The 20,303-nt window shown below is 39.3% G+C and overlaps 1 protein-coding gene across 1 annotated transcript in view; it reads right to left on the bottom strand.

Moving 5' to 3' along the window:
- dok4 (docking protein 4) overlaps positions 1 to 20,303 on the bottom strand; it is a 70,891-nt gene that overhangs the window by 28,027 nt on the left and 22,561 nt on the right. Inside the window, exon 2 of the mRNA XM_067494420.1 lies at positions 7,357 to 7,780. Coding sequence (XP_067350521.1) covers positions 7,357 to 7,422 — 66 coding nt within the window. The 5' untranslated portion in view covers positions 7,423 to 7,780. The remainder of the gene's footprint in view (positions 1 to 7,356; positions 7,781 to 20,303) is intronic.

Below are 20,303 nucleotides of genomic sequence, written 5' to 3'. Positions count from 1 at the left end.
TAAGAGCAAATCCTAAATAAGAAACATGTGTTGAAAAATAGAATCTTTGTAAAAACTATGTATGTGGGTTTTATATGGTACAATTTTCTGAAGAACATTTGAGAAATGAGGGGGTTCAATTCCCAGACAGTAGCTAGCTGCACAATCAACTGTGCCCTATCCCTATCAGATTAGACGCACCTTTTCTCAGCAAGACAATAAGCTTTGAGCGTGGCCTCTGGGTAGAGAAGGACGCAGCATTCCCAGTGTCCCACAGGGCAGCATTACAGTCTGATCTGATCTCACCTTCCCTGACCTGTTTCATTAGCTTTTCGACTGCCACCTCTGCTACACCATACTGACGCCTTCAGACTAATGACAGCATTTGACTACAGTAGCTTTGTAAAAGTCTAGCTGCTATTTTTGGCATTCGCTTAGGCCTGCTTTTCTCATAGATGACTAGGTCAGTAATTCTGAGGGATCACTTGGGTGCTTCACTTTTTGCAGCACATTCATAATCGTAATAGGATGATTTCGCAAATTTTCTAAAGTAATCGTGTCCACAATCACCATACAGATGCTAAAACTAACTTTACATCTTCTCTACTCACATTAGGTTAGTAATCTAATCCAATTTATCTATATAGCCCTTTAAAAAGCATCTCACTGACCAGAGTACATTACTTACACAAATTAAGAATCTAAACACAAATTCCTGCATAAATTTGTGTAAACTGCACAAAACGAATGCAGTTTGATGGCATGGCTCAGTTGAATTGCCATCAGTTAACATGCCATCTGTTTTCCCGCTTGAGGAACACAGCTGCTCTACGGGAACTGTCAAAGTAAAGGGATCTTCTACTTAAGTAAATGTATTAATACCACGATGTAGAAATGCTCAATTACAAGTTTAAGTGCTGCAATAAACAAAACTTCAGTACAAAAATATGAAAGCATTTCTTTTTATTGTAGAGTAGTCTGTGAGTCTCTCTGTGTAAACATCACTAATGGTGCAGCTTATAAGTGCGGAGCTAATTGTAACTACTTAATATACTGACAGCGGCTTAATCCACTATCAGTGCGTTTACATGGATTTAAAAAGTAACAAAGGGGTTTTTTCCAGGAAAACTGATTTCCTACGTGTCATGTAAACCAGGAACCTGGTTCCATGCAATAATTTCCATTCTTCTTGAAACTGCCCATTTGTCTGCCATGTATACTTAGAAACAGGTTTCTAATCAGCTTTCCCCAACAGTTTACGCTAATATCTGAGGTTTATGCGTCTAGACATGACGTCTGACAAAGGACAATCTGGTAGGTTAAAGGTCACTGTATGTGACCATGGTATAGAGATAATTAGGCAAACATGTCTCAAAAATGATTATTAAAGTTAGCCACTCAATTCTAAATTTACAATAAAAGTATTTGTTACACAGGTTATTCCACACCCCAGAGCAACCCCAAGTTGCTCTTATTAGCAATGAGTCTTGCCCACACTAGCCATCATCTATTATTGGAGCCCTGGGCATTATTTAATACCAGCTATTTTTTAAGAAGACCCCCTTGTTTTTTCATTTTAAATAATTCTTGAGGCAGAACTAACCCTGCAAAAGAACCCTGCAAAGTCTAGAGTTAAAGACTAAACAATCTGAATTTTCCTCCTGATAACCATAACTCTGCATCTGTGACACCCACCAATGGTCGGTCACAATTGTTGAGTAAGATTATGTTTTTGTTTTTTGTGTAAAGAGGCTAAATGTCTGTACATTTACTTTGTTTTTAAGTACCAAGATCTTCTACATTGTAATTGTCAAATTATGCCACTAGGTGGAGTATTCACCAAAGTGAGCGCTAGTTGAAACGTAGCCTTCAGGTCTCTGCTTCTCAGACAGAAACAGCAGAAACATATTTTAATACAGGGTCAGGGGAGAGTTTAAAACCATTAATGTTAAATCCATACAAAATCCATGCTGTAACTGGTGACAATGGGCCTAGTGATAATAGAAGTGACTTGGTTGAAGCTTTTAATAATTTGTTCTCAGAGCGTCTCACTATCAACTAAAACTGTTTCCGACTGGTATGGGGGTATTTCTGTATTTATTTTATTACATACACTGCAGACAGGCAACATAGCAGAGAGATGGGGTATGACATGCCGTAAGGGTCTTGAGCATGATTTGAACCCAGGGTTCTACAGTTATGTAGAAAACAACTTAACCATTTGGCAGGTTGATAAAGGGATCTTCTTTTTATACCTGTTTCCAACTAACCTAAATAGTTGTGAGATGTTCAGGTATTTTTCTGTTTTTTGTTGCAAATAACTGAAACTGTTGCAAATGTAATTTAAAGCTAAACTAAATTAAATATAAACATTTTAATATTATTCTAGTGTAAAAATGGTTTTCTTTTTTTTATTTAAATATCATCCCACATCTTATGGAAAAGAAAATCTGCTGAAGAGCATCTAAAATGTAAAAGGGGTGAAAGGTAAATGTTGGAAATATAAAATATATTTGGCTTTTTTTTTCTGTTCCTAAATAGCTGAATGTACTCTCTCTCCAGAATGTGCCCATGAACATTAAGTACAGCTCTCTCCACATTTAGATACACACTTGTCAAGGCTAAGGACTGTTTAGCCTACCAATCTCAAAGTTTAAGCATATTGGGCAAATTCATCTCCCATATGCTTTTAGACTTATTACTTATTATTAGATGGGGCCTATTAACCATGTGAATGCCATGACCTTTTGAAACTTTGTCATTGACATGCTTGTTAAGAAGGATGTGGGGTTAGTTCCATGCCCACAGGCTGATCAATATCAGTCTCATCAATACCACAGTTCATTATTGTCATAGTGTTGTGGTAGTGTAAAAGCAGAAAACTAAACACAGTCTGCTGTGTGGAACATTGGGGCTTTTCAGCGCATGCAGCTCTGGTCTAAGTCAGTGTGCACAAGTATTTGCATGTCTGGGTTTTTTTCCTTTGGATTTGTTGTCCTTGTTGAGATAAATTAAGCATGACTGCGGTCTATCTACCCAGCCTTGAGGAGGACCTCAGCTGTGCAAATCTTCTCTGCCCTGAGGATAGAGAGACTAAGTTGGATAACCCTCTACTTACCTCCCTTTGTATTCATTACATCCTCATCTCTCTCTCTCTCTCTCTGTCCCTCTCACTGTGTTAACCCACAAACAGAAACTGCTACCAGGCAATCCAGGCTTAGTAGGATGTAGCTAACACTACCAAAAATCCAAAGGCAAACTCAATCAAAACCTGGCTTTTGCTTTTTAATTAGTTGCACTAATTTTATAAGACACCAAACCCTTCTGCTGTATTCACCAGTTGGCGATGAATATAGTGGAGCATCCAGGTAAAGAGCAACTCTCAGGAGTTGCTATAGACCAACCTAGTACTAACAGTGTCTATAGGACAAAACAATATCTAAGAGACATATAATGACCATAAAGCACCAACATCTGTTGTAATGTGTGTGTTTCTCATGCAATTTAACGATTTTAATAAAATGCTACAATCCACCAAAAGCATCTCTGCTTTACACAACACATCACAAAGTATGGGGCAGACTGCTAACAAAAGTGGCACAGGGAGAAAACAGAGAGGGCAATTGAAGAACGAGAAAAGAGAGACAGATGACAGAAATAATGTGGAGGAAGGATACAGATAATGAGGCAGAAAAAGAAAAATGAGATGTGAAGAATCAGTGATCTGGGCAGAAAAGTACAGAGGGAGAAAGGCAAGACACAAAGCAATTAAATGATGGGGCCACTGAGAGGAAGAGGAGAAAAAATGAGATGGGCACAAAAATTAAAGCAGTTACTATTGAAAACAAAACACAAAAAAATCAGAAAGGAACTACAAAAGCTACCGGACCAAATTTGGCCACCAACACACACATACTGTTAAGACAGTAGAAGACAACATGAATTGAAGCTTGATGTTGATATAAATTAGATAAAATATCCTAATATTATGGAACTATTAAAATCTAATTATTTTACCCTTAACTCCAAGTGCTAGAGTTGTTTTGTTATTTTTGCAGTTTTTGAAACCAAAAAGTTTAATATGCTCAGTGTATTTTAAAAAATCCATCTATCCATCCATGTTTAACTGCTTTTTCTGGTGAGGGTCATGGAGGGCAACCTGACATGTGTGTTTGGAGTGTGGGAGGAAATCCAGGCAGAACAAGTCCACACAGAGGCCACAGCCAGCAGGTAGATTCGATCCAGGAATCGTGTAGCTTTGAGGTGGCAGCAGTGACCACCGTGATATGGTTGTATAAACTGCTGGAGAAGATTTGAGTAATCAGCCAGACATGTTTAGTGCTGGTAAACTCTGGTTGCTCTGGTGGAAACACAGGTAAAGGAACTAAGTTTGTAAAAGGTTCCTGGTTCATCCACTATTTGAACATTTCAGTCTGAACTGAAAGATCTACAGACCAGACAACACTGCCACCTTCGGAGTTTTCTTACAAAAATCTTATTCTATAGTTTCTTTTTCTTTTTTCGCTGGTACGGACAGACGGAAAGACGGACGCACACACACACAGATAGACAACAATCAGTCATCTCTTTGTATCCAGTGAGGGGGTTTTGATCTGCCTTGTAAGAGCATGGACAGACATACCTTTTGTCTTTCTTGTACACACATTAGTACACAAGGTACTTGTGGTACTAATGCAGGTTGCTGTATATCAGGCACTAAAAATTAACAGCATTGTTTCCCACAAGTGAATCTGGATCTATACATGAGCCTTTTTCTTGTTTTTAAAATGTTAAAGACAGGAAATCTTATTTTGGTGATATCCCAAGCACCGTGCTCATGCTGCAATGGGAATTTCATCAGTCCCCTTAGAGAGATACACAGCTTCATTCATTCGGGTGTGTAAGCAGTGATAGCAGAGGAGAACATTATTTGAAGAGAGCTGGCGAACAGAACCTGACTGTAATTGATTTGCGTTCCTTTGCATAATATGAGTCATGCAGAGTTGAATTCCACTGCCTACACGATGGGAATGTAACTCATATTCACTCAAATTAGCATTTGCCATGCAGCTTATGAGGCCTAAGCCACAGGGCTATATGTAAATGGTGGAGACATTTTCTTTTCTTTTTTTTTTTGAGAGGTGATATAAAACACGTCTTTAAAAACTTTCATAAGTCAACTGAAAGAATCTGCTAAATACAAATCTGGACTGATATGCTGTAGTCGGCCTTTTTTCTTGACATTATTATTATATTATTATTAATTATTAATATTATATTTATTATCACCATCTTTACTTGCAGAAATTCAAATTACAAAAACCTGTCACAATATATATTTATTACCCTTTCTCTAGTGATATGCAGACGGTAGTAGTTGTATCTGTGCTTTATGCTACTGAGGGAAGGAGAAAAACATGTTTTTTGATTTGATTAAACAGCTTTTGATAATACTTAAATTTCCACCCACCCATTATCTTAAACTGCTTATATTCTTCTGGGTCATGGGGGGCTTGAGCCTATCCCAGATGTTATTTGAAGAGAGCTGGGGAGACCCTGGAGAGACCAACTGCTTTATTTTTAAAAGCAATTTTTGTATATACCCTGTAAAAACTGAAATTAAAAGTAATGTTAAATAAAAGTACATTTAACAGAGCTTAAAATAACATTATGTTTAAATGATCAAATTTTAATACATAATGAAATGACTAGGATATTCATTGCACTCATTTTCGTTAAATAACAATAAAAACCAAAGACACAAACATTTATTTAAAGGTTCTGCCTGATTGATGACACATGGGATGCTACATGAGCTGGAGCTTCTTGGTGTTGCCCACACTGAAACCTTTATGAAGGAAACATTTAAAAGTGGGATGTTAGGCTGTCCACAAAACTACACAGCTTCATAATATTACGTTTCTGTCAGAACTGTCATATCTGTTAACGAGTTATTTCATGTCTATTATTAGCTGCTTGGTTGCAGTAGCAGCAAATTAGTAAATTAGTAAATTAGCTCCAGATATTTTCAGTTGGTGACAGATCTACACTGCAGGCAGCAGCTCAGTTAAGCATCTAGACCCTACACAGTCATGTTGTTCTAATTCCTTCTTTTGCATTGTTAACTGAAAAGGTTCCAATGGTCCATCATTGCTTTAGAATGGAGGATACAGCATGACTTTCAAAAAGAATTCCACATTTTGACTCACCACAACCCAGGAAATCTTCCCACTTCATCTCAGTCTATTTTAAATGAGCGGGTTATGTGGTTAGAGTCGTTTCAGTGCATGGATGAATTTAAACTTGCATTTGCAGTAATAACTGCGTTCACTGACAATGATTTTAAGAGGATTGTTAGTCTTTATTATTCATAATATTATAAAGTAGATGATGAAATACATACATTTTTTTCTTTATAGTGCGAAAGGTTATTGTAATTGTTAAGTTCCTTGCTCCATCCTTACTTCTCAGCTTCTTTTAATTCTCAGCTTCTCTGGGATGCTCTTTATATAACCAATCATAACACTGAGATTTTGTCACCTGACCCAACTAGTTAAGAGATGCTCCACAAAGTGTGTATAGGTTTTGTTTTTTTAAAACATTGTTTCTCGTCTTTTGTTGACCCTGTATTCACTTTTTTGACACGTGTTTTTGGCATTAAATTCCAATTGAGCAAATACTTGTTAACAAACAGTCAAAAATTCAAGACTGTATGTTGATTTTTCCTTTTAGCACCTGAGTTTTATTTAGCCTTTAGTCAAATTTGAGTTATTTGATTTAGTGACTGATCAGTGACTTTTTATATTCCATCCATTATCTGTAACAGGTTATTCTATTCAGGGTCTCAGGGGGCTGAAGCCTGTCCCAGCTGTCCTTGGATGGAAGGTGGGCCACACCCTGAACAAGTCTTTGTCAGGGCCAACACAGAGAAACATACACAGACAGAAAACTATTCACACTCAATTTCACACCCACGAAGAAAAGAAAATAAAACAATTTCTATATAGACTAGTTCACAACCTGTCGGAATAAATAAATAAATAAAATGTGGTTAAAAAATTACTTATTTAGACTCCTCCAGGCAGACTTTCATTCTTAAACGAGGTAGCATTGCTCCATGTTATGATTTCTTCTTTAATTCAGGCTTTTCTTCTTCTGCTTCTCCTGTCTGACTCTGTGGCCTATTATGATGTTGTTAAAAAGACAGAGTCCTAATCCCAATCCAACCACTGGCAACTGGTAAATTCTATTAAAAAATATATAAGAGATGAGTTGACCCCTTTTACACTGTACAACTAGCATTTTCATTTCATGATGGATATAATAAAAGATCCATGGAGAGAAAACACACACATATGAATATATTCAAACACTCACCCCCAACTTGCGGCTGCGCATGCGCACATAGCCCTGCTTGACAATGTCGTTGAAGCTGGAGGCCATCTTCTGAGGGCGACTAGTGTGCTGGCCGATGCTATGGAGACCATCCAGATGTTTCTTTTCTCCCTCTAGCAGTCCCTTTTCTTCCTACTTTTCCAGAGCTTCCAGTTTCTTTGTCCTTTCCTTTTTTATGTTTCGATCCTGTTTGTCTGTTCTAGGGCTTCTCGAAAACTCTTTCAGTTTCTAGCAATCTCAACACTGCCTGTCCTCTTTTAGGGAGCTCCTCACATCTCCCTCCTTTCCTTAATTACTCTGCCTCTCTCCTTTTGTTCCTCTCTGGGGGATTTGTTTCTCTCTTCCTTTGCCTTATACTTCGCTTCTGTTTTTCACTCTTCAGCAGGCAGGTCTTTGTTTGGCATTTCTGGAAATGGAGAGTCATAAGAAGAAGAAAAAGAGAGAGAGGCAGGAAACAATATTTATTTATTTATATATAGAAATACATATTATATATTGAAAATTATCATGCATTAGTCATTCTACTGGCACACTGTTACAGAGGCAAAATGCAGTATGGCTGCTCTTAACCTGTCATTGTGCTGTAAGGTACAGCATAGCATATGTCCGGTTATTTTTGCACGTGTGTGTTTGAATAAACTTGTGTAACTGATCATACATGGAAGCTTCTGTGACTCACACTCATTGAATGAGTGTGAGTATGTCGTGCAGGAATACTGGAACACCCTACAGAGGAGATAACAGGAGACAACATCTATTAGCGGTATTGTATCCAGAAAACAAAAAGGTTGGAATAAACGGTTATCTAATCATAGTCTCATTACCGACTGTGTCATGCCAAGCTATTTACTCCCTGCTTCCGCCTCTAGTTAAATTGCATCTTTTATGTTGTAGAACCACTTCTAATTTAACCATCTGTAGGAGGTTTGACCACATATATGATAAATACAAGTAGTTGATGTGCAAATAGAAAATATCGGCTCTGAAAGGCTGATGTTTGCATTTTATGATTTTCTCTTCTTTATACACATACCGTCACAGCTCTTATATTATTTCTTTGGGCAACTGAACTGAACTGAATTGAATTTGAACAAATTCTCGCTGTAGTCTTCCCCAGTGCTGAAGTCAGCCATGTGTGACACACATATCCCTCCAGAGAGCAAAGACACTTGCCATCTTAACTGGCTTACTTACAGGAATGAAATTGATATATAAGGTAGGATGTGACTTATATGACTGTTTATTCATCCTGTGCATGCTGATGCACATGTGTAGCACAATTTTTATGTATGTTTGTAAAATTGTGTAATGTGTGAGTGGAAGTGTGCGTTTGCCATGAGGCAAGAAGCAGTGAGGCAGGCATTTTCCCCAAGGCTTGGTGGTAAATCTCCCTGACAACAGTGGAACAGAGACATTAAACTTTAACAAGGGGATCATTAATACACACACACACACACACACACACACACACACACACACACACACACACGACTGGCAAAAGAGTACGCAGGGACAGGCCTATCATTATGGCAATGTTGGTTTAGCTAAGTGGCTCAGGAACAAGAGAGTATAAAACATCAAACACACAGAATAAAAATTCTGTGAGAGAAATAAATGGCTGCAATGTACACATGAATATATATATATATATATATATATGCAACAATAACCTTTGTCTTTCACCGCAGTGTTCAAGAATTACACTATGAATAAGTCATTACCGCAGTCATTTTTGGACATTAATATGTTCCCCATAAAGATTTACAACACACAGATCAGAAGAGTCTGATACACTCTATACTCTGTATTTCTCATCAACAACTACGGATGGAAAAACAAAAAAAATTAGAATTTGTATTTATCAATATTGCAATTGTTATTGTTATTGTTAAGCTTTTCTAATCTCTATTTTCTATATTAACAATGCATCAATTGATGTATGTATAGGTCTGCGTAGAGCTCTTCCAATGTTAAACTTTATTTATATAGTGCCAATTCACAAAGTCATCTCAAGGCACTTTACATATTAATGTCAAGACTATACAGATATTTAGAGAAAACCCAACAAATCCCCCTTGAGCAAGCCCTACGCAACAGTGGAGAGGAAAAACTCCCTATAACAGAAGAAAACCTGCTGTTAACCAGAATAACCAGAGAGTGTGAGGATTATCTGCAGAATTTTAAAGGCTGGAACAACAGCGCCACGTTTTGGTGTGGTACACAGAACTGAAAAAAAAAAAAAAGGATGGGCTTTCCTAATATTTTGTGATTATACACATTGGGTTTATATCAATTTAAACACAACATAAATGCCACTGTCATAAAGTTCAGTTTCTATCACAAACAAACCGTGCTTGGTTGAGTGTACAGTAAAAAGTCCTAATTTGTGTAGAAAGTTTAAAAACGTGAATTAATTTTATTTCACACATACAGTAGGGTAATTGCTGATAGATGGGAGACATTGTGATGTGCAGACGAGGGTTAAGCCACAGCCGGTTGCAGTTGCTCTCTTTTTATTTTTTAAAATGTATTCTTCCTTTTTGTGACCCAGGTCACAAGGTGAAATATCCTCTGATTTCCCAACATACTGGTCAATGGAAGGGAGTCTGCATGTACGCATGAGAGATTTTACTTCAGCTTCAATCCAGCTCCAAACATCCTCCCATCTGTACCACTGAAGAGGGGACAAGACCCCTCCCTGGGGATATAAACTAGCCTTTCCCTAATGGGGTCCTCACCCAAATTAGGAAGTGGCTGAACTTGGGGGTTAAATGTACCTGCTTCTGGCTCTGTCTCAGCTCATCTGTCCATTTTTCTGTCCAAGTTCAAAAATTAAACATTAATGCCAGCTAATGTTCTGCTTCAAAATAAACAATTACAATATAAGACAAACACAATATAAAAACAACAAATTAACCCAATATGCAAAATAGACGTCTCTAGACAAAGATCCTGCCAACAACGCCAAATTTTTGACCCAAGTTACAAGGTCAAATATCTTCTAATTTTACAACATACTCAAAGAGCGAGAGACATGCATAAAACTTAAAAAAGATTCGTTTATGAACATAAACCAATATTGAATATAAAGGCAGAATAAATAGTATCCTGGTATTGTGCAATGTTTGGATTTTTAAGTCAATTTAAGCATTTAAAAGTAGGCAAATAACTTAACCACTTATTGGAAGGACCCACTGCAGGAAGACGCCACACCCAACTCCAATAAACCCCAACCACACATGGCAAAAAGAACCAAACAACACTGCAAACTTGGTTATGTACTTTAAGTCCCCAGTATTGTGTATGTCTAACACTCAGTGCAATGAAGAGGGGCTAAGGTCTGGCATGCTCCCCACAGTTCCTACCTGGATTCTACAAAATCGAATTACGATTAGTTAGTACTGCAAGTGCAGCTTACAGAGTAGAAACATTATAAATTAAACAATAAAAAACATTCAAGTAAAAAATACACATTCATTTAACACATTGCTCAGCTGGACAGTTGGTTCCAAACTTCAGCATAAGCAGCACAGCCGACTGGCATTAAGTCCTTTTCAGCCTAGGACATCGGACGGGACAGGCTCTGTCTGTCTTTGTTTTTATCATCGTGGAACTTTTTCTGCTTCAAGCTGTGACCAGTGCGCAACAGCTGTATGGAGCCGGTCAGTCGGGAATAGCTGATCAGGCTGCAGGAGACCGGCACTTTAAATTTAAATTTTGTTCGGACATTAAACATCCCGGATGAAATAAGGAGAAAAACTGTGAGAGGTCGGAGAGCTGGTAAAAAGCGGAGGGGTGGAAAAGAAAACAGGTGAGCTAGGGAGAGAAAATTCGAGCCGCATCTTCTATCTCTGATTATGGGCAACGGGAGGTCTCTGAAGAACAAGGTGGACAATTTGACTGCTTTGGTGAGGAAAGAAATATCTTTTGAGAGTTTAGTCTAATGTTTTTCACAGAGACATGGCTGCAGGACAGTGTGTTTGGCACATGCATCAGTAATGACGGCTTAAGCACAGTGTGGGTGGATCGCAGAAGAGAGGAAAGGAGGGGGCCTGGTCCTGTACATCAACAAGATGGTGTCATGTTACTGTGAAATAAAGAGTCTGTTGCCTGGACATCAAACTGTTGGCAGTGGGCCTCCGTCCATACTATATGCCCAGAGAGTTCTGACATGCCACATTGATCGGCGTCGGTATATTGCTCCCTCCACCTCTGCAGATGGCGCTTGTGATGTCATACACTCGGTCACAACCAGACTCCAGATCCGATATCCCCATGCCCTCTTTATGATCCTCCCCACCTTCACACATTATGTGGATTGTCACACCAGCGGGGAGAAGACACTGGACTTGATGTAATCAAATGTTAGAGGTCTCTTCTGTGCTTCCGCCCCTGGGCAGGTCTTACCACAAACCGGTCCACCTCCTACCTGTGTAGAAGCCCTTTGTTCACAACAAGCCATGGGTCACCAAACACATTAAAGAAATCCTGAATGAGAAAAATGCAGCGTTCAGGTCAGGTGACAGGGAAGCAGTGAGGGAGGTCTACAGACGGCTGTCAGAAAAGATCAAAGAGGAGGAGTAAGGAGGGGCTTACAAGAGGATGCTTGAACAGAGGCTCCAACGGAAAGATACCAAAGCAGTCTTGTGTGCCATGAAAAACATCACTGGATATAAGACCTACTAAGACCTCTATAAGACCTCTACACCCACCTGAGCCTGGGGGGGTCTGTAAGGATTATGTTCTTTGACTTTTCCAGTGCTTTTAACAATATCCAGCCTGTCCTGTTGGGGAGAAATTAAAGAGCATGCTTGGTGATACCCACGTAGTTGCCTGGATTTTGGACTACCTCACTGACCGGCCCCAGTATGTCTGTCTGCAGAACAGTTTGCTGACACTGTGACCTGCAGCACAGATGCTCCCCAAGAGACAGTCCTATTTCTTTTTCTTCACCCTGTATACCTCTGACTTCAGGTACAACTTAAGAGTCCTGCCACCTTCAGAAGTTTTCTGATGACTCTGCTGTTCTTGGATGTATCCAGGTTGGAGATCTCATGTGGACAATTGTGTTAACTGGTGTGAGCACAATCAATCCATCTCCAGCTCAACATCAGTAAAACAAAGGATCTAGTGCTGGACTTCAGGAAGTCCAGGACTCCTGTCAATCCTCTCTCCATATGGGGAGAGGGGGTGGATGTAATTTTGGAGTACAAACACCTGGATGTCTACCTGGACAATAAACTGGACTGGTCAGTTAATGCAGCATCAATATACAGAGAGCAGGCTGTATTTACTGAGACTGATCCCAGTCAAGTGCTCCACAGAACACCACAGGAGATCCTTTCTCCCCGTGGCCATTAAAGTGTTCAACTCATCCCCCTTCTGTCAAAGGGAGGCCGACTAAATGGATTAAATGGGCAAATAGTATTGTTTTATGTCATTTATGTTTACTCTTTTAGCTGGGTTTTTATTACCTATTGATCAGTAGTTTGTACTTGTACTTGTTTACTGCCTTGGTTTGGTGAAGTTTTTTCCTTTCTTTTCTACTTTTCACGTGAAAAGCAGCTGTAACAAGACAACACAATTTCCCCATGGGATCAATGAAGTTGTTTGAATCTTCAATCTTGAATATTGAATCATAGCTTTCTAAGAAAGAATACTCTGTAGCTGTTGTGGTGTCGAAACCAGACTATATAAACTAGCTATAGTTATACTACTGTCTACTAGATTTTAAATACTGAAACATCAGGGTTCCAAATACTAACTGCTGACATAAAGTGCTGGAAAGGCCTCTTTGCACATATTTATTATATTATTTTCTTTCTCTCTGTAATGTTTGGATTAAGCCTTGGCAAAATGTGACATTACCGATATGGATGCTCGATTTTGTAATATTTAAGACAGAATACAATTAGATCTCTGCATTTTATTTTATGTATATTATATTATGTATTTCTGATTGAGCTGATATGTACTATACAGAACTCAACCATCCACTCATAATGCTATCATAACTCAGGTTTGATGATATGCTATAAAGTCCAGTGAAACACATTAGATGAGCTTCACTGGTTTGATGTGATGTTTTTAGTGCCCTCTCAAAAAGTCCTTCCCTTCTCTTTCTATGTGCACAAAAAAATTATACAATACAGAACATTGATGAAAGGCAGATCCCAAGAACACACAAATACATAAAAGAAACTGCAGTGGTTTCAATACATAAATGTTGCACATAAATGGAAATACAAGCAATAAGCAATAATCAGATATTGAAAACACGCAGACACATATAAAAAACACAGATGCTCACACACCGAGGCCATTTTGTAAAACATCTGATGGAAATCACAACAAGTGCACAACATCAATTCACTGATGGACCCTCATTGATTCCATGTTGGCCCTTCCTGTGTGTGTGTGTGTGTGTGTGCGTGTGCGTGTGTGTGTGTGATTACACTGAACCTAAATACGTATTTACAGGTGATTTCTTGACAAGCCAGTAGATCTGACAACAACACTCACATCCAAACTTAGCTCCAGCTCAATCTCTTCTTACTCTGACTAGTAAGAAATGGTATATGGTAAATGTTCTGCATTATAGCACTATATATATATATATATATATATATAGCACTTTTCTACCTATTGGCACTCAAAGCGCTTTACACTGCTTCTTATTCACCCATTCACACTCACAATCACACACACACTCATACACCGATGGGGGAGCTGCTATGCAGCTGGCCAACACTCACCGGGAGCAACTAAGTTGGGGTTCAGTGTCTTGCTCAAGGACACTTCGACCTCCTCTGTGACCAGAGGAGCCGGGGATTGAACCAACAACTGTGAGATTGGTGGACAACCACTCTACCTTGCTGCGCCACAGTCACCCACAAAGAAAGAAGAAGAAAGTGTTAAACCCCTGCATGTCAAATGCATTTCCCCAATTAACATTGGTGGTCTTAACAATGTCATGGAGGACATATGCATCAAAATGTGATACAGTGTGCAAGAACATGGAAGAAGTACACAGACTCAATAGTCAAACAACACTGATTATGGTCATCATGACAAAATATGTACAGTAATAAATTCAATTCATTTCAATTCAACTTTATGTATCTAGCGCCAATTTACAACAAAGTCATCTCAAGGCACTTTACATAATAAAATGAAGACTATAAAGATATATAGAGAAAATCTAACAAATCCCCTTAAGCAAGCTGTAGGCAACAGTGGAGAGGAAAAACTCCCTTTAACAGAAGAAACCTCCAGCAGAACCAGGCTCAGGGTGGGCAGCCATCTGCCTTGACCGGTTGGGGTGAGTGGAAAGTGAAAAGAGAAAGAAAAGAGCAGCAAAAGCAACAACAAAACCTTGGGCAGGTTGGTAGGTCCAGTAGCTGCACACTGGAAAACACACATCTCACATATAAATTCTGGACACAGCCAGGAGAAATCCAGTCCAGACACTATCTGGGGTTGTGTTTCACAGAAAGCGGGAGATGACCCAGTCAGAAGCATCTCACAGGAGAAACTCTGCTTGATTTTAGTGCACGATCAGCAATCGACATCAACACGCCCATTTTAACACTCCCGACAATTCACTGCACATAACACAGATATTATACTAGGGGACTTGAAGGATAAAGTCCAGATAATGTCGGGAGCTTCTCACTTGGACATTTGCGTTCTCATATTGCATTCCCCCTGACAAAGTCAGAAGAATCTCTGAAATCAAGTGTATGTGTAAAAAGTGCTTATCTTAGGTCCAACACAGAGAGACATACACAGACAGACAACCTTTCACATTCACACCAGGAGGAAACTAACGCAAGTACAGGGAGACCTAGCAAACTCCACACAGAAAGGCCACAGCTGGCCAGGAATTCCCACTAAGAACCTTCCAGCTGTGAGGCAAGACCATAGTATTAAAGAACCCTAAATATACTGTAGCCTATGGCTCTACCAGAGTACCCATAATGGACTGGGATCCAATTTGTTCACCCTTATAAATTTAAAACAAAGTTTTAATTTAAGTACAGCAGACAGCTGTAGATCAGTCGGTAAGGCAGTCTTCCATAGACCACAGGGTCAGTGGTTCGATCCTCGAAGTCACTAGGCAAGACACTGGACCCCAAACAGCCCATTCTCCTCCCCAGCTGTGCAGTGCTGGTCCAAGCCGGTAGAAATTGGGGAGGGTTACGTCAGGAAGGGCATCCGGTGTAAAAACTGTTCCAAAACAACATGCGGACAAAGATTCGCTGTGGTGACCCTGAAGTCATGGGATAAGCCAAAAGGACCAAAAAAAAAGAACTAAGTATTGCACACTGTATTCATGATGAGAAAATGGAACCTGGAAAAACAATTCTAGATAAATATTACAGTTGGTTCTACCATCTTTTAGGTGTTTTGCAGACCTTAAGCTCTGCATTTCTATATAATTCAGAAAAAAATTATAAGTAATACCTTGGGACTTTTCAAGCTGAACCTATTAGAAACTCAAATGATACTGATACCACCATCTGGCTCAGAGTCTTAATCGCTTAAAGCTTTACTGGTTTCCACAGTGTTCCTTAATGTTTTCTACTGGAATGCAACTACACTGTAAGAAGTGAAATCCGTGCTGAAACTGTAGCAGACAACATTGAATAATAATGGTGACTGTAGCGCAGGAAGGTAGAGCAGTTGTCCACCAATCTCACAGTTGTTGGTTCAATCCCCGGCTCCTCAGGTCACATTTTGAAGTGTCCTTGAGCAAGACACTGAACCCCAACTTAGTTGCTCCCGGTGAGTGTTGTCCAGCTGCATAGCAGCTCCCCCATCAGTGTGTGAGTGTGTGTGTGATTGTGAGTGTGAATGGGTGAATAAGAAGCAGTGTGAAGCGCTTTGAGTGCCAATAGGTAGAAAAGTGCTATATAAGTGCAGAACATTTACCATAATGGTAAAATGCCCCTATTAGGTTTCCTCAGTGTCAAAAAACAGCAACTGATTACAGCTTAGGTGCCAAGATGCAACATATGCCACATACAAATATAATAAAAGAGTGATTGCGAGGCCACCCCTGGTGGGGTGGGATTCAAACTTCTGCATCCCAGCTCAATGCTCTACCACTGAGCCACAAGGCCCCCCCAACATAAACCTGTGTTTTTGTGCACGCATGTATAAACATGCAACTATGTCTGGCAACCACTACATTTCCAACAGAGACTATTTTTCCTTGCAGCAAGACACATGTGAACATTAAAAGGTCAAATCTCGTCACTATCTCTGTACGATTACACACACACACACACACACACACACACACACACACAAGGACATATACAGCCACCTGTCTCTCCAGCCTCTCCTCTGCAGAGAAGTGGCTCATGAAATCAGTCAGGCAATCAGCCCTGCATGCTTGTCTCTTCAATTCCTCTTCTATTCTTTTCCTTGGAATTTTTTCTTTTACTGACTCATTCTTTTCCTTCCATTATCGTTTATCTATGTATCTTTGCATCGTTGATCGTATTTATCTAAAAAGCTGGATAGACTTTGAACAGAACTGGAATCAGTTTTGTCTAGACACTTTTATTTATCTTGTATGGTCCTGTGACTCCTCTGAGTGGAAATAAAAATGAAAGGGAAGTGGGAGATGGAAACATTGTTTCCACTGACTGTTAAGCAGTTCTGTCAGCACTTGAATTATAAAGATACTTTAAGGAAGTTTATTAGTGTATACAAGACCTTTGTAAGTCCCCATGCCTCTTCATGATATTTGCACACATTTAAAATTGTAAGCCCAAACACACACGCACAAGTGCATATATTCACTTTTATACATGGTAATTGCTGTTTCATGTTTGTTTGTTTTTTTGTTCTGGGATTGTTAATAAGCTGTACAACCTATACGAGTCTCTCTTACCATCAGGACAAATGCACATTCCACATTCTGAATTTGCTGAAAATCCTCTGCTGGGTATCCAGCTACTTCCAATGGCAGGGGACACAGTGAAAACTAGGCCAACAGATGCTCACAGAAAGCCCAGCAGAGGCCGTCAGCCGACTGCCGGATTAGTGCATCACTTATGCTCTGTGCTCACTGTGGAGCCTAAGTCTACCAATCACAACTTTAAAGTCATCTGGACTTAAAACAGATTTGTTTCGTTTAGAATTGACAACACAGGAAATGCATCAAGGTGAAGCAGAAGCTTCTCTGTTGTCACTGTGAAACAGTAGATTTTAAACTGAAGGTCTTGTGATCGAGTAGCCCACAAAATCCCCACAGAAAACCACTCGCTAATCCCACCATGAACTAGATGACAATACAAATGCCTGAAACCTTCTCAGACAATACCTGTGAAAAAACAGCCACAACCAATGGTAATAAATGGCCTTGGAATTAATAATTAAACATTTCTTGGAAATTATTAGCTAATTTTGCATTTGATGGCAGCAACATATCTCAAAAAAGTTGGAAGAGGGGCAACAAAACCCTGGAAAAGTAGTTGCTGTAATAAAAAAAGAAATGGAGGAGCATTTGACAAATAATTATGTTAATTGGCAACAGGTCACTAACATGACTGGTTATAAAAGCAGCATTTCAGAGAGACAGAGACTCTCGAATATAAAGATGGGGAGATGTTTGTGGCTCCCGTGACAAACTGCGTCTAAAAATTGTGGGACAGTTTCAGAAAAATGTTCCTGAACATAAAATTGCGAAGACTTGAAGGATCCCACCATCAATATCATCAAATGTTTTGGAGAATCAGGAGGAGTCTCTGTGCACAGGGGACAAGGCCAAAGGTCAAAACTGGATGCATGTGATCTTCAGGCCCTCAGGTGGCACTGCATTAAAAACAGGCATGATTCCTCTACTGGACATCACTGCATGGGCCCAGGGACACTTCCAGAAATCACCGTCTGTGACCACAGTTCGATGTGTAATCCACAAATGTAAGTTAAAGCTGTATCATGCAAAGAAGAAGCCATATGTGAACACGATCCAGAAGTGCTGCCTTGTTCTCTGGGTCAAAGCTCATTTAAAATGGTCTGAGGCAAAATGATAAGCTATATGGTCCCTCTCCTCCATAGTATTCAGGTCATGGTGTCCATGGTTTCCAAAAATATTTATTCATCTGATTCAATACAGAACAGTTTGTTATCAACGGACAGTTCAAAAGTCTACATCTCTGATGGTTTGGGGATACCTATGGCATGGGCATCTTAAACATCTGCAAAGGCACCATCAATGCTGAAAAGTACATAGTGGGTTTAAAGCAACATATGTTCCCATCCAGGCAACGGCCCTTTCAGGGAAGGCCCTGGATCTTTCAGCAAGACAATGCTAAACCACATACTGCATCCATCACAACAGCAGGGTTTCACAGGAGAAGGGTCTGGGTCTGCCTGCAGTCCAGACCTTTCACCAATATAAAACATTTGGTGCAGAAAAAATCTGGCAACAAAGGCCCAGGACTGTTGAGGAGCTAGAATCATGAAACATACCAAAGTTTAACATTCCTCTCAAACTCTAAGACACTTCACAGATGTTTACCGACAATTGTTAAAAGAAGAGGGGATGCTACACAACATTTTTGAGATGTCTTGCTGCCATTAAATTCAAAATGAGCTTATATTTTCCATGAAATGGTAAAATGTCTCAGTTTCAACATCTGATATCTTGTTAATGTCTTATTATGAATAAAACGTGGGTTGTTGAGATGCAAATCTTTGCATCCTGTTTTTTTTTTTTTTACGTTTTACACATTGTCACAACTTTTTTTGAATTGGTGTTGTATTGTTGGTGAGAGCACTAACAGATTTGTGGACAAATGTTATACAAACATAGGAAAATATAACTACTCATGTAAGAACTCAGGAAAGCTCTGATCTATGGGGAAACTATGGGTGATTAGGAAAAAGGAGAAGAAGAAGAAAAAGAAAAAAAAGAATACTTTAGAAATTATAAACAGGAACACGATGCCAAGAAATACAGCTAATGACTGTGATAATAGCTGGATATACAGAAAACAACTTACAAAACATGGAATCATATATTAATCCAGAAAGCATTTTTTTCTCTAATTAACATAAAAAAACATCACTAAACACTGTTATACTGATCAATGTGATGGAACTGTCTACCCATATAGTCTAATACCTGCAATTAATTTAAAATGTAGAAGTTTAAATGCAAATTTTGATAAAAATACAAAATTGTTATTTCAAGGACCTTTCATTGTAATAGCACATTCTGAGACCTGGACAAAGAAAGATCAAATATATTAAAATGTTTCGTTACTATGTGCACTAAGTAAGGAGGAGGAGTTGCATTTTTATAGATAGAGACTGAGCAAGTCAGAAAAGCACCATAGATGTCCTTTTGGGGTGTATTACAATAGCAATGGAACTGGAAACCAGAGAATATAGCTATTAATGTATATATAGAAAGCTAGGATCTTGTATAAAACATTTTTTTTTAAATAATTATCAGATTTTATAGCAGGATAAGTTACAAGTAGACGTTTAAAGATGGGCCACAGATGGCAGCCTCGGTGTTGTGGTGGATTCTACTTTGTGTTGTGCTGTGGGGGACCTTCAGTAGTGTTTGGACTGTTCGATCTGGTTTCTAGGTTTGCCAGTGACACGAACACTGTGAACTACTACAAAAACTTATTTGAGGACAGCATCGTTCCATCATGCACAGGTTAAGTTGTGTAAGTGACAAACCCTGGTTCATAGCTAACCATGGGCAGCTGTGGTCAGAGAAAGAGGCTGGATCCCAGAAATGGGAACAAAGACAAATACAGAGAGGCTAAGTACTGATTTACCACGGAGGCGAGTTGAGCTAAATCAGCAATTTTCAGCCAACGACTCTGCCTCTGTCTGGACAGGGCTGAAAGCAATCATTAGCTACAAGCCTAGAGCCCCCCAGCCTAAATGAGTTC

This window comes from Channa argus, chromosome 2 (genome assembly GCF_033026475.1).
Source record: "Channa argus isolate prfri chromosome 2, Channa argus male v1.0, whole genome shotgun sequence".
Lineage (NCBI taxonomy): Eukaryota > Metazoa > Chordata > Actinopteri > Anabantiformes > Channidae > Channa > Channa argus.
This window is presented reverse-complemented; position numbering and strand designations above follow the sequence as displayed.